The following is a 14,738-nucleotide window of genomic DNA, read 5'->3' as shown; positions in this document are numbered from 1 at the left end:
AAAGAAAATAAGGTTGCAAATTAAACAGAATGCATACAATGCATATAATTAATTAGAGAAATTTCAGAATAAATAAAGTATATTCGATCAAGAGAGAGAGAGAGAGAGAGAGTATTCACGTGGCTTTAATTTCTGATTTCATCTTTCCTTAACCCCACTCCGCTTCCTTTTATGAGTTGAAATATTAATTGGTGGATAGATCACTAAGAAAAGGTAGGGGATGGGACCATATCCCTTAAATATAATGTGGAAATCCAGCCGATAACACCAACCAATCTGCCACCTCCCATGTGCTTCAGCCTTCGGACAGCACCTATTAAATTAATATTCTTTTATGCACTTTATTAGCTTGATGTTGATGTATTAATAGAGCAGCCAGCTAACCCATCATTCATGGTTCATACGTGCCCATAAATAGATATAGAAGCATATGTACATAATTGGACATGAATGAATAAATATTTATAAAGGAGAGTTCTGAAAGTCCTCTTGCTAAGATTGGACGTACGTTAAAAAAAAAAAAAAAAAAAAAAAAAAAAAAAAAAAAAAAAGAGAGAAGTGGCGAGCATGAAGATCGATCAGGAAAAGCAGCCAAGGGACGAAAGGTTTATATATATATATATATATACGCACATGGTAGTGCACTTAAGGGTCGACCCGATCGAGTTGGATCATTATTGATCAGATAATTAATTAAGGCTTGCATTTGCAGACAAGGATCCATAAACCCATGTTGCTACAAGTTGGCAAAGATGATTTGTTTTCTTTTTTTACTGAGGAAAAGGCCGTAGGGAGGGGCTGGTGGTTCCCACACCATCGATCCACACCTGGAAAATATATATATATATATATATATATATATATATATATATAGGGAGATTCAAAAATGATGTTCCGTAGAATTAATAGAAAGCATTTCTTACTTTTTTATTTTATTTTATAAATGAGATGAAACGAGGAACATACAACCAGGTGTACAAACTAACTAGAAACATTATAATAAAACATTATATATATATCCACAGCCCAGAAAGGATCCTTTGGTTGAGTAGGTCATGAGAGGGTGGTGGAGGAGACCATGGGTGGAGAAAGAGGAGGGAGTCCTGCAATGCATATAATTAGAGAAATTTAATATATATATATATATATATATATATATATATATATATATATACTCTCTTACCAAAAACTGAAGGTGGAGAAAGAGGAGGGAGTCCTGCAATGCATATAATTAGAGAAATTTAATATATATATATAGCAATTTTCTGCTTCAAGTTCTTGGTAAGAGAGTATATATATATATTGGGGGCGGGTTACATGGTCTGTCACCCCAAGAATGTGGCGTAGATGGGCTAGTAAAAAAAAATTGGTCATTAGGGATTTTCTATTTTTGAAAAATAATTAGTGTTAATATTTTTTTCGTATCTCAATATGAAAGGGAAATGTTAGGTGCTCTCCTGGTGTTATCTTAGTGTTCTTATCATATATAGGTGGATATTATTTTTTAAAAACAAAATGAGAGACTCATCTTACAAATCAATTATTAGATTTGTGGACTTATGTGAACTATACATAAGTCAATGGTGGACCCCACAAATTTAATGATTGATCTATTGAACTTATAATAGAATATATAAAAAAAAAATGTTGTTTTCACAATAACGACGTCAAATCTCATCGTTACTTCAAGAAACAATGTCAAATCGCATCATTAATTAAGGAAATGAAGTTAAAATAGAATATATTTGGCATCTTCTATTAAAAAAAGTAAAAGAAAACTTCACAAAGTCCACATGAACTTTCACGCGTTTTGACATGACTTCTATAAAGTTCAAAAACTCTTAATTGCAATCCTCAAATTTCTAATTTGATGCAATCTCTTCCCTCCACTAGGGTTTGACGTTAAAATAAACGGTAAAATGGATAAAATGGCCTTTATATTCTGAAACTTTTATAAAATTCTAAATTTACCCTCAATTTCAAATGAAAAATTAAGGTCATTAAAAAAATAAAAAAGTAACCCACAACGGTTCTTGCCGCGACCCAACTGCGGGTCAACATGCATACCCACTATCGTGGGTTACTGGTGACCTAGCATGACCGTTAAAATAGTAGTCTCTAATGGAGGCCCTGAGCCCACCCTTTCCCACCTCTTCTTTGGATTTCTATGTCTACCTCCTCCAGACAAGCCTCAAGTCCAAAGAACCATTTGTCAGAAAGTTGATTCATGCTCAAATGATTAAAGCCGGGCTTCACCTTCTGACCTAGCATGGGTCAACCGTGACCCTGTTGTGGGTCAACAAATGACCCATGGTTGGGTCACCTTGTGACCCAGCGTGGTTCACGACCAGGATATTTTGGTATTTTTCTAGCCTTCGTTAGGATTTAAGGCCAAATCATAACGGATGGGAGTAGATTACATTAAATTAGAAGTTCGAATGGTGAAATTGAGAGTTTTTGAATTTTGGATGGGTCATTTCAAAATGCATGGAAGTTTAGGAGGACTTTGTAAAGTTTCACCTTAAAAAAATAATTCACACGCTACATCCGTCATTATTAAAATTATGCATCCATCACTTGTGGGAAAGATTGAGATCTAAAAGATTTCTCATGGTCGGAATCACATTAAGCTGCAAGGAGCCGTTAAAGTTGTTCCAAGATCAAGACTTCGGAGTTAAAAGACAAACATGGGTATTGGCCCTTCCAAGTTGTAACTCAAATCAAGAGATTCTAGTAGACAAGAAGAAACATTTGACAATTCAATGAGTGGACCAGAAAATTGGTTATTATGAAATTTTGGTTCCAACAATATTGATGGATGTGAAAACAAAGAAATTGGAATACACCCAATTCATTGAGTGAATTGTAACTCAAGTCAAGAACCTCCATATTCAAATTTTCTTCCCACCTGCTAATGGAAGTAATCTGACCTATTAAATTATTATAGGAAAGGTCTAATATTGTAGTCAAATTCTCACCCATGGTGAATGATGGAATGGATCCATTGGAATCATTAAGCTGGAAAAAGCCATTAATTAAAGTTGTTCAAAAAACGTAATAGACTGTTAAGACTTTGGATTTCAAATAGAGACTGCATTGACCCTTCCAAGTTGTTGTGACTCAAATCAAGGGATTTCAGTAGAGAAGAAGAAACATTTGACAATATTGCATTGAGAGGACCAGGAAATCGGTTATTGCAAAGTCTTAGCTCCAACAGTGATGGATGGAAAAACAGAGAAATTGGAATACTCCCTTCTAGTGAATTGTGACTCAAGTTAAGAACCTCCAGATTTGGAATTTCTTCCCACCTAATGGAAGCAATTCGACCTATTAAATCAATATAGGAAAGACCAATTGCTGATAACATTTTCAGGTAACAAATGGAATGTGGCAATGTCCCTGAAAAGTTTGTCGATCTAAGCACCAACTTTTGAAGGGATCCATTTGAAGGAAATTCTGGAAACGAACCCTAATTAAGAACACAATTACCTGATAAGTCAAGCATTTGCAGTGTTGGAATCTGGAAGATCATTTCTGAAAAATTTCCACTCAAATCATAATAATTGAAATCCAACGATGTCAAATTTTTGGAATTTCAAACACTTGTGAGTCTTTTACATTTCCGAGAGTTTTCCGCATCAAGAGTTGTGGAAGCGAATACAACTCAAAACCAGACGTGTTGATGTAGATCATAGTGCTTGGGAGTTCATGAGGAAGAGCCGTGAGGATGTAAGTGTGAAGACACCCTGTAAGATGGTGACATGCTCACAATCTTGCAACACAGCAAAAGACCATTCGAATGGTAGATCAGCTCGTTCGAACGCGTAGCTGATTTGGGGGAGGTCAGTGAGCTCCATTCAAAGTTCGTTTAAATGCCTAAGTTAATTTCAGCAGTTTTTAGATTTTAGTTTAGTGTTCATTCGAACAGTGGTTTGTACCGTTTGAATGCGTAGCCGTAGGTTTTCAATAACCGACTTTAATTAGTGTTTTATTAGGATTAGGGTTTTGGGGAGTCTATATTTCATATTTTATTAGGTTTAGGGTTTTGGGGGTCTATAAATACATGTTTATAGCCTCTAGAAATGTAGTTGTTGTTTATTAATCAATTTTGATGAATAAGAAGCCTCAAAGTTGAGGTTTCTTCATATTTTCCTTCAAACCATAGATATACTCTATAATTTTGAGAAGAATTCTTAGATCTTTGATAAACTCAAGATCTAGAATTATTTATCCCGTTATTTATTGATGTTCTTCGCTGCAACCCACTAATTTGCGCTGCATCAGTTGGCATCAGAGCCCAAGTTACTTTCCATGAATGGGAAGGGGTGATCGTTGTGCAGACATGAACGAGGTACATGTGCACACGGAGACAACACGTAAGGAGCAACCGACTATTTATTTATGGCACATAGGTGGTTGGCCGAATGGTTGTCGTCGCCAACCAAGACCGCGATTTGTAGAAGCAGAAGGCAAATATATCGCTGAACGTTGGCAACACATGGATGATCAATTTAAGGCTATGAAGGATCAAATTGAAGACCTCACTACTGGCATATCCAACATGGGTGGTCACAATGTGAATGGATCTAGAAACCCGTTTACGGAGCGCCGAACTCATGGACATCAACACCTTGTGCAAGCTCATGCCAATTAGCGGGTGAGTAGATTCAAACTCGATATACCGAAATTCCAAGGTTGCTTGCAACCCAAAGAGTTCATGGTGCAAAAAAAAAAAAAAAAAAAAAAAATTCACAAAAAGAAGTACCTAGGAAGATGGCAGAGGTGGTGCCTAGAAAGGCGGCGGAGGTTAGGAGCCAATCGGTTGTGGTGGAGGAAGATGGGTTTATTGAAGAAGATTGCTCGGTAGATTGGGCCTCTCCACCAATCTATGACACCTATCCCGACGAAGTGGTGAGTTCTATACAACAAGTGCTTGATGAAAACCCTAAAATAGAAGCCTTTGATTTGGAAGTTGATTTCCTTGGAGTAGATGTTATTTTGTCAAAAACTTTTAACCAAAGTTGTAATGAGATCTATGGGGTGGAGACGACTTTTCTATCAGAGATTGAAGGGGTCATTGTGAGTTCTTTGGGAATTCTCATGGCTTGTGGGATGGGCAAAGCACGAGAGAAGCATGACAAGTCTACACGGAAAAGTTGTGTGTGGGGCTTTCACGACAAACATCAAGGTATGTCGATGTTGAAGAGCATCGCATCTATTGTGGGGTGTTGTCTTTTCTTGATCTTGAGGAACGGCGAGTGTAATGAGTTGACTGGACATCCGAAGGACCGTGTAAAGAACCGGCCGAATTCGAGGTTGAATTCTCTCCAATAGGGGGAGAATGATGTAGGGTGGAAATTAACCCCTACGAGCTTCAATAATGAGGATGCGAATTCAAGAGTGAATTCTCTCCAACATGAGGAGGATGATGTAGATCACAGTGCTTGGGAGTTTATGAGGAAGATCTGTGGGATGTAAGCATGAAGACACCTCGACAGATGGTGACACGCTCATAATCTCGCAACACAGCGGAAGACCATTCGAATGGCAGATCAGCCTGTTCGAACATGCAATTGATTCGGGGGAGGTTAGTGAGCTCCGTTTGAAGCCCCGTTCAAACCCCATTCGAATGCCTATGTTAATTTCAGCAGTTTTTTAGTTTTTAGTTCAGTCGTTCGTTCGAACGATGGTTTGTACCGTTCGAACGTGTAGCCGTAGGTTTTCAATAACCGACTTTAATTAGTGTTTTATTAGGCTTAAGGTTTTGGGGAGTCTTTATTTCGTATTTTATTAGGTTTTGGGTTTTGGGGGTCTATAAATACATGTTTATGGCCTCCAAAAATGTAGTTGTTGTTTATGAATCAGTTTTGATGAATAAGAAGCCTTAGAGTTGAGCTTTCTTCATATTTTCCTTCAAACCATAGATAGACTCTATAGTTTTAAGAATAATTATTAGATCTTTGATAGACTCAAGATCTAGAATTATTTATCCCGTTCTTTATTGATGTTCTTCGCTGCAGCCCACTAAGTTACATTGCATCACGCGTCCAGACACCCATTCTAGGAAACTAATTAACCATAGTTCTGATACCACTTGTTGGGGAGATAAACATTTTGAGAGTTTTTGCCAATAGTACATTAATATACATATTTAAATATCACTCTAACCCAAAAGTTTAAGTTAATTGGTTTGGATCTACTTAAGTATATTAACTAATATTTTTCTTTATATTTTTTCAACCCCAAGAATCACAACAGATGAAAAAGAACGTGAAAAAAACCAAGTCAACTGATTGCCATCATGTTTTTCACTGTTCATGTCGTTTAAAAAATGATGCCAAACATGATTTTTTTTTTTTTTTTTTTTAAGTGGTATTGCACTACCTTCTAATAGCTTGACCACTTCTTGAGCTATTAGGGGTACTCACACCACCCTTGGAGGGTTTAAGGGGTGGTTTCCAAGGGCTTGAAGGGTGGTGCAACTACTCCCAATTGTTTGGGGGATAGTCGCACCTCCTCTTTCCCCTAATGGGTGGTTGATCACTCCATGAGAGTGTTGGATGGTTCGAGTGGTCAAGCAGCTCCTGAAAGGCTAAAACAATGGTTGGTCACTCCTCAAATATTCAAGGAGTAACTAGTTGTTCATTTGCCTTTTTGTTTATTTTTTTGAAGGTTGACGTGTATGATGTCCCACATCGCCTAGGAATAGAGATGAATATATGCTTATATGTATACTTACACCTTTCATGACAATAACGCCTTTTAAAGCCGTAATGGTCATGAACTCATCAGAACTCTGCAGTTAAACATGCTTCTGCGATAATAGTACCAGAATGGGTGACCTCTTAAAAAGTCTAGTTCGTGAGAGCCAAAAGCGGACAATATTGTGTGTCATTGAGATGAGATGTTACAACGCGACACCTAGAATGGCCTAGATCCAAAGAATAGCAGCCCCTGCAATTCCAATAAATTGCTGGAGAATTCAATCCCCCTCTATTGTTTTTGTATATATGTTCGTTTGCTTTGGAATTCTATTTTTCTTTTCCCGTAATCCTACTATATATTGCAATGAGAGGTGAGGAGAATGACAGCAACATGACAAACATTATAGAAAAAGAAATTAGGTAACTAGAGTTATTACAATTTGAATAACAAGAATGAATTTCTGGATACCCAATTTTCCAGCTCTTCATCCAAACAAAGCAAGGATGGAAAGGAAGGAAGCAAAGTTTAATTGAAATTAAAAAAAAAAAAAGAAAAACGAGAACTTATACATCTGCTTCAGCTTTGAAAACTATCTGCTTTTGAGTCTCTTACTCGCCATGCTCGTGTATCTCGTCGATGACGATGATGATGATGTTGCTGCTGCTTGGCAAGCTTATTTGTCTGTCTCAATCCAAATATTTTTCCCGTTCTACCTTTGAAACGGTTTATTCGCCAACAAATCAATAAATTAGAAAAAATCACTGCGTCATCCAACATTTCCCAGTTCCCAACTTAACGAAGCTATTCTACTGCTGAGTACCGACAAGTACAAGAAGATGATGGCGATGGAAGTTAGAAAGAAATTATGAGGGTTTCAACTCGGACGTCATGGTTATCCTCTTATGCTTTTGAACCCATAGATACGTACATGGTACACTTTTGTCGAGGAGGGGCTAGCTAGCTAGCTACGAAACCAAGACTACTGAACCACGGCCAGAAAGGAGGCCGGTGCCCCATTTCCTCCCCCATTAGGCTGTCCTGCGCTCTGTCTCTGAAATTCTATCTTATAACCCATCTTCCTCTCCTCTTCTAATTCTTCATCCTCCTCTTCGTCCTCATCTTCATCTTCCTCATCCTCTTGATCAATATTAATGTCACTATCAGCTTCCTCAATTTTATCATACTCATCTACTAATAATTGTTGTTCACGTCGATCCTCCTGCTGCTCCATTAACTCCTTCACAATGTCTTCTGGCTTCAAGTAGAAAAACAAGAATCAGCATATATATAGTAAGTAAACATTAAATATTAAATATTAAATAGTTGGATGTGAGACGTACGTGAGATCGATCCCTCATGACAATATATAGTAAGTAAATATTAAACTACAGGAGTACTTGAGTTTACCTTCTTGGGCGCCGCTCCAATTCCTTCTCCAAGGAGGCCCGCTGGCAAACCTATGTCGCTTGCCTGGGCCTGTTCATCTGTACTAGCCTTGTTTTGGTTTTCTAATTCATGAGTACTAGCAAGCGCTTCTTGCGGTTCTGGTATTGGCATAATTGCCGGGGCATCGCGTGGATCCAATTTGACGTTCTCTTGTTGCTGTTCTGGCCTATTCTGGTTAAAACAAGTGTTGTTGCCGCTGCCGCTGCCGCTTCCACCACTGCTAGACGCGCCAAGTATTTTTTTCCGATAAAGAGCATCTAGCTGGTGAAAGTAAGGGCAGGTTTTGGCATCTTCGGGGCGTTTCTTGTTGCTTTCCTTTACCTTCTTGTAGTACTTATTAATGTTCTCCCATTTTTCCTTGCATCTCTTGGCACTCCTCTTATAGCCAATCCGCAACATCCCTGAAGAAATTTCTTCCCAAAGTGGGCCCTTGGGCCCTGCCTCTTGGTACCTCGGTTCAAGCCCGCTCCTCAAGCTTATGAGTGCAAGAACCTCTGCCTTGGGCCATCTCGAGGAAGTTGCTTCAAACATCCCTCCTCCACCACTCGTATCCTGTGGGGGTACCTGTTGTTCTGGGATGGCCATTACTACTTGAGCATTTTGAGGAGAACGTTGGTGGACCTGTTGTTGATAATGATGATGTTGTTGTGACGGTGGCGGTGGTGGCGGCGGCGTTGGCGTTGGAGCCGCTGGCACAGTCGGTGGTGGGGCAGCAGGAATATTGGTTACAGTAGTAGGGGTAGGTAATTGGACGGTTTGGCCAGTAATTTTTTGTAGAAAAGCAACTATAGCGGCATCCCTAGAAGCAGAGATGGCCCGGTCCTGAGCCATGAGCTCGTGCTCGCGGGCCAGCCTAGCCATCTCTTGCCTCTTCCAAGCTTCTTCCCTTATCATTCTGTCTTGGTCTCTCTTCTCTATTACCTCTAGAAATCTTTGCTGCATCACTTCTTGTTTGTACATTACCTGTTTCATTAGATTCTCGAAAAACTCCATCATCCTACGGGTGCCAGAACCGCTGCCGGCTCTTGATGACCCCCGTTTACGCTTGCGGCTGCTACCTACGTTAGATGGCTCCCCTTCTAGGCTTTCCTCCTCATCATCGGAGCCCGGAGAAGACGAGGAGCTATTCGATGAGAAGCTGATACCTGTTGGCGGGGGCGCTGCTGCTGCTGCTGCTGATGGTGCAATAACTGCCGCACTCGGATCAGGAGGAAACATTCCGACACCTGGAGGGGCGTGGGGAACTCTGATAGAGGAGATTGGCATGGCGTTGCTGATAAAGCCGCCGATGCCGATCCCAGTGGAAACAGGAGAAATCACTGGGTTGATGGTAGTAGTTGTCACGGGCGGCGCTAAGAAGGACGCTGAAGCGTTATTGCCGGTGGCGCTGCTACTGGCAGCTGAGCTATGGAGAGCCTCAAGCTCGCTGAAGAATTTGTAGCTTTTCCCATCTTGACGACCAGCTCGGCCTTCCTTTGTTCGCTTGTAATACTTGTGGACGTTCTCAAATTTTTCCTTGCATTTCTTGGCACTCCGTTTGTATCCCAACTCCGCTAGCTTCCTGCCACCACCCCGAATTTTGCTTTGCATAAATAGATTCACTCAACACTTATCACAATTTCAGGTGGTAAAAAATCATATATCTCGACGAGTTCAGGAAATTAACCAAAAAAGTGCTAGCTAGCTACATAAAGAAAGCAAGAGAGAGAGAGAGAGAGAGAGAGAGAGAAAAGTACTTGTGTTTCTCTTTTTTCTTTTCTTTTCTAATAGGGTCCGATTTTTAAAACTAAAATTATATAAAAGCAAGAAGAATTCTTCTCGGGATTGAATATAGTAATATAAATTGATTTTTCTTTCTCTCTAGGGTGGGTGGGTGGGGGGGATAAAAGGAAAGTTCACTGTTTCTGTGTATAAGGGGATTGGCTGGAAGACATGCAGCGGATCTGGGGCGTTTTGAAAATTACATAAAAAGAAGAAAAGAGACAAGGATGCCCAGCTAGCTCGTGAATCGTGAGGGCAAAGTGATAAGAAGCCATGTGCGTTTTTGTGCGGGGAATGAGAGTGCGTGCGTGAGAGAGATCTTGAGAGGAATACCTGCTTGCTCACCAAATTAAAGCTTTGTATGTAAGCTTTGGTTTTGGAGGAGGACAATGCGTTCTAATAAAGAAAAAGGAGTTTTTTTTTTTTTTTTCTTTTTTTCTTTTTCCTTTGTTTAATTACTGTAGAATTCTTTTGGAAATGAAAGGAAGGAAGGAAGGAAGGAAGGGGTTGAATTATAATTATTACCTAGAAACATCTTCCCAGAGGGGACCTTTGAGGGTAGCGTCACGGAAGACAGCGTCCATCTCGGACCTAATTCTGAGAAGAGCTAGAGTCTCTTGACGAGGCCACCGATTCCCGCCGCCAATAGCTCCTCCCTCCCCCGCAGCGGCGGCAAGTGCATCCTCATCTGCACTCCCGCCCTGTAGAGGCATCAGTTCATCCAAATTCACAGCGGCCGAGGCAGGAGGCCGGCTGCTGATGGGCGAGGCCGCTTCTACTAGCTGGGCTTGTCCACTTTCCGTACCCATCGGCTGACCGGTTGCAGCAGCAGCAGCCAAGGCAGGAGCACTCATCTCGGATTTAGAGTCTCCTCCTCCTCCTCCTCCTTGTTGCATCTTTAATTTCTCAATCGAATACCCTCCACTTGTGCCTTGATTTCCGAATTCTTTAATACAGATTGTTCTAGCGCTACAAGTAGCGGCAAATGATCCACTGGATCTTCTTCACCGTCTTGTATACAATCCACTTGATTTCTCTCACCTTCCTTCCTCCCTCGTTCACTTACTCACTCGTGATGAGAGGAGGGGACGTGGCTTCTGCTCGTGGAGGTGGTGGTGGTCAGAATAGAGAGAGAGAGAGAGGGAGCAAAGAGAAGTTGTGGTGAAAGGTGGGGGTTGTGGGATGTCAAGAATGGAAATAAAGAGGACAGTAGACAACTGGAAAGATGAAAGCCAGAAAGTGAATTTCTATGAGTTAGTGCTGGCCTTCAGATTTGATCTTTATTCCTTTGTTTATAACTCTTAAATTTGAAACCAAAAGCAAGCTAAAATAAAATAAGATTCAAGGAAAATAAAGCAAGCAGTAAAGAAGAAAGAGAAGATAAGCAGACGAGCATAATCATCATCATCATCAACTGCACTGCACTGCACTGGCCTGCCCTGCCCTGCCCTGCAAAAATGACTCAGAGAAAAGAGAAGAAATGGGCTGTGGGGGAAAGAGATAAATGTAGAGAGAGAGAGAGAGAGAAATGAATGGAGATGACGATTATGAGGATTATGATGATTAAGAGAGAGAGAGACAGAGAGTGAAAGCGAGAGAGAGAGAGAGAGAGAGCTATATGATAAAACAAACGGGATGCTGTGTTGTCAGCAGCTCTCACTTTGCAGCTAATAATTGTTAAAACCATTTACACACAATATTGTACTACTTTTCAAAACAATAAAAAATCAATTTTTTTTTTTCTTTGAGGAAATGGCAAAACACTCCGTCGCGCACACTCACAAGTATTCCATCATCCTTCGCATTGAAAATCCCTTTGCTTCCTAATCCAATCATTTGTTCTACTAAATTGACCAAACACTCCAATTCTCGGTACACGTGGCGTTCCATAATTGGACTTTGTTTTAACTTTATGAAGAACTAACAGCAGCAAAGCTTTGCCCCTCCCTTCCCACAAGTGCCATAACAGATTCTTTTCCCTTTTATTTCTTTTCTAGTCCAAATTTCGACCTATTTTTTTATTTTTTTATTTATTCTATGCAATACACAGGAAAGAAGAAGTACAAAAACTCCAGGCTACAAGGGCTGAGATCTGATGATGTTGATGAGGATCAAGCTTGGGTGGGTGGAGGTCATCTCTATATAACCAGATTAGTTGCCGGCCGGCGCTTACTTCTCTGGGCTTCCCATACTTGGGATACATTAATTTTTATATTTACCAATTAATTCTCTAAAGATATTTATACAGTGGGATTGTTTAACCTGTATTTGTTTAGTTGGAACAAACTCGAAGATTGAACTTAATTGGGAGGCGCACAGGAGAATCAGAATATCTAATTCTACGCTCCAACTTAACCAGGGTTAAAAATGTAACCCAAATCAAACCACATGCTAAGATGTACTACAAATCACTATTTTGGATAATTTATACTACAAAAACACGCAACACACAGATTGAAAACTAATTAATGAATATGATTTTTTTTTTTTTTGGATTAAAAAAAAAAAGATTTAATTAAAATGACAGCCAGTTAGCTTGAAGCTTGAAGCCCCTTTGAGCTAGGCCTTAGCCTGCGGGGGATCAGTGGTGGTGTCAGATGACTTTAGTTTTATAACAAAGTTGAGTTGTCGGCCCCATCTCCACCTGACATGTTTAAATAAGTTCCATGTGATTGGGGGGCGTCTTAGATTCCGTATTACCTCTCCACGCCGAGGTAAAACGAATAATGTTAAAGAGTCCCCCTTGTTTGTCTTGATGAGGGGCTTCCGCCAGGCAACCCAATTTGGAAACGTATAAATATAATCAGGAACCTAGCCAGGCTAGCCAATACATTGGCTTAAAAAGGGGGCTGCAACTGCAACTGCAACCTCACTCAGGACCTGATATGGGAATAAAATGCCGGCCACCTGATGATATGTTGTTTCTTTTACTTGCTTTATCATGTTTCTGACTTGTATTCTATTCCGATTTCCGACTTTGTTTGTGTTTGTGTTTGGTTTTTTCTTTCTTTCATTAATCTTTTTTTTTTTTTAAAAAAAAAAAGGAATAATCATCTTTTCTTTTTTATATTTTTTTTTATTTCTCTGTGAGCAAAACGAATAATCATCTGCTACAACTAGAACACACAACTCTATAACTGCCCCTATGAATCGGCGTTTGTGGGTGTTTTCGTACGAACCACTCATTTTATTACTCCTACATTCAGTACTCTCTTTCCACTAAAGCCACTTTTCCTCAGAATCAAACATGAATTGTCTATCAAGTTTAATTTTTTACTGCATTAATTTATATACACAATTTATATTCCACAAGCAAGTTTTTCTTATTGGTCCTCAGGTCTTGGATCTAGTGATAAGGAATAAAACATGGTACAACTAAGTCTTAGATCGATTGAAATATTCTCTCTAGTAAATTTAGAAAAAGAAAAATCAATTATCAAAGTATACGAATTAGGGTGCAAGTGTTCAACTATATATTAAGCGTTAGATTTGGTTTCTTAGTATACGTTGGGGGAATTGTGTTACTACTAGTGTACGTACATGTGAAATTTTCATTGTACACCATCTAACCATTATAAAGTGAATCCCTTGCTAGAGCTCGGAAATATGATCAGAAGAGGAGATGTTAATTAAGAAAAGCCAAGTCCTCAATTCTTCCTTTTTTTTTTCTTTTCTCCCGGTAATTAAACTCCTTAAAATCTCGTGCAAAATATGAAAAACTGGTTTATATATATATATATATATATATATATATATATATATGAGTTAAAAACGACCTCACAAGACTATATATATATATATAAAGTCAAATTAATTGAGGGTAAATAAAAGAGAGAGAAAGCAAAAAACGCGGATAAGCTAAAGCATAATGAATGGGAGGAAAAAGGAAAGAAGCCCCCAATCGGGCCAATCCAATCGAGGGAGTAGGGAGGGAGGGGAGGGGAGGGAGGATGCATGGGGATGGGGTGGGGGCAGACAAGAACAGATTGCTACAGCTGTAGGAGGGATGGGTGGGGGGCCCACTTCATGAGGTGGTGGTAAGAACGTGCGTGGCGTTTCTTCCGGATTTGTGAAACCCCTAACTGCCAGGCATCTATCCCCATGCCCGGATCAGTGCACATGCCCCTTGCTTCCCCCCATTTTCACTCCTTATCCCCTTTATTTTTAATTTTTTATTCATATACTATGAATTTTACGTGCCACTTGCGACCCTCGCTTTTTACGTAAATTCATACAAAAATTTACTCACAGTAAAGGGGACTGACTGACTGACTGACTGAGAATGGGCCTAGGCTCCTACCTCTTGTAAACTATATACAACTTTGAGTCCAACCATTTTGCTCATCGGCTTGCCAACAACGGGCTTTTACACGGGATCTAATGTTGGGCTTACAGTCATTACGTTTTACTTACTTTATCAAAAATTAATTTGATCGGCTACGGAGTACGGACCCAATTTTTTTATTTTATGTTTCTAATTACTAGTCTGTTTTGCAAGATTTGGTGATAATAAATAATTAATTAATTAGCTTTAGAACAAATGCTCAAATACTAAAAAAAATTATTATTATTATTGATATTATATAGTTTAACTCTATCTTCTAGTATCTATCTAATAGAGTATATGATAGAGTTATTCTCATGCGAATGGTTATTCTACCTTCTTCTATTCCCAATAAAAACTATATATATATAATTTTTAATGAAATAGTCATTTCACATACCAAACGTACCCCAAGAGTTCCAATCTCATATTTCTTCGGTTACTTAAAGCTATTTGGTTGAATGAAGGTAAAGAAACCACACAATAGAGTTTAACTAACAAT

The 14,738-nt window shown here is 39.4% G+C and overlaps 1 protein-coding gene across 2 annotated transcripts; it reads right to left on the bottom strand.

Moving 5' to 3' along the window:
* Positions 1–7,085: 7,085 nt before the first annotated feature.
* GTL1 (GT-2-like 1) lies at positions 7,086–11,497 on the bottom strand. 2 transcript variants are annotated; one of them, XM_059586314.2, is made up of 3 exons: positions 10,438–11,494; positions 8,113–9,712; positions 7,086–7,960 (listed from the first exon to the last, which is right to left on the bottom strand). In XM_059586314.2, exons 1-3 carry the CDS (start codon positions 10,806–10,808, stop codon positions 7,685–7,687), a joined length of 2,247 nt encoding a protein of 748 aa, XP_059442297.2. In that variant the 5' UTR covers positions 10,809–11,494; the 3' UTR covers positions 7,086–7,684. The 2 variants fall into 2 exon arrangements, with proteins under 2 accessions (XP_059442297.2, XP_059442298.2); XM_059586315.2 differs by having other exon boundaries at positions 7,860–7,956; positions 10,438–11,497.
* Positions 11,498–14,738: the final 3,241 nt, after the last annotated feature.

The sequence above is a fragment of the Corylus avellana genome, chromosome 3 (genome assembly GCF_965113065.1).
Source record: "Corylus avellana chromosome 3, dhCorAvel1.hap1.2, whole genome shotgun sequence".
Taxonomy (NCBI): Eukaryota; Viridiplantae; Streptophyta; class Magnoliopsida; order Fagales; family Betulaceae; genus Corylus; species Corylus avellana.
This window is presented reverse-complemented; position numbering and strand designations above follow the sequence as displayed.

What these genes read in the sequence shown, in the direction of transcription:
- GTL1 (XM_059586314.2), bottom strand. Translation starts at nt 10,808, where the DNA reads ATGCAACAAGGAGGAGGAGGAGGAGGAGACTCTAAATCCGAGATGAGT. An exon ending in CTCTGGGAAGATGTTTCTAG is followed by an intron (nt 9,713 to 10,437) that starts GTAATAATTATA and finishes GGGTGGTGGCAG; the next exon opens with GAAGCTAGCGGAGTTGGGAT. An exon ending in TTGGAGCGGCGCCCAAGAAG is followed by an intron (nt 7,961 to 8,112) that starts GTAAACTCAAGT and finishes TTCTACTTGAAG; the next exon opens with CCAGAAGACATTGTGAAGGA.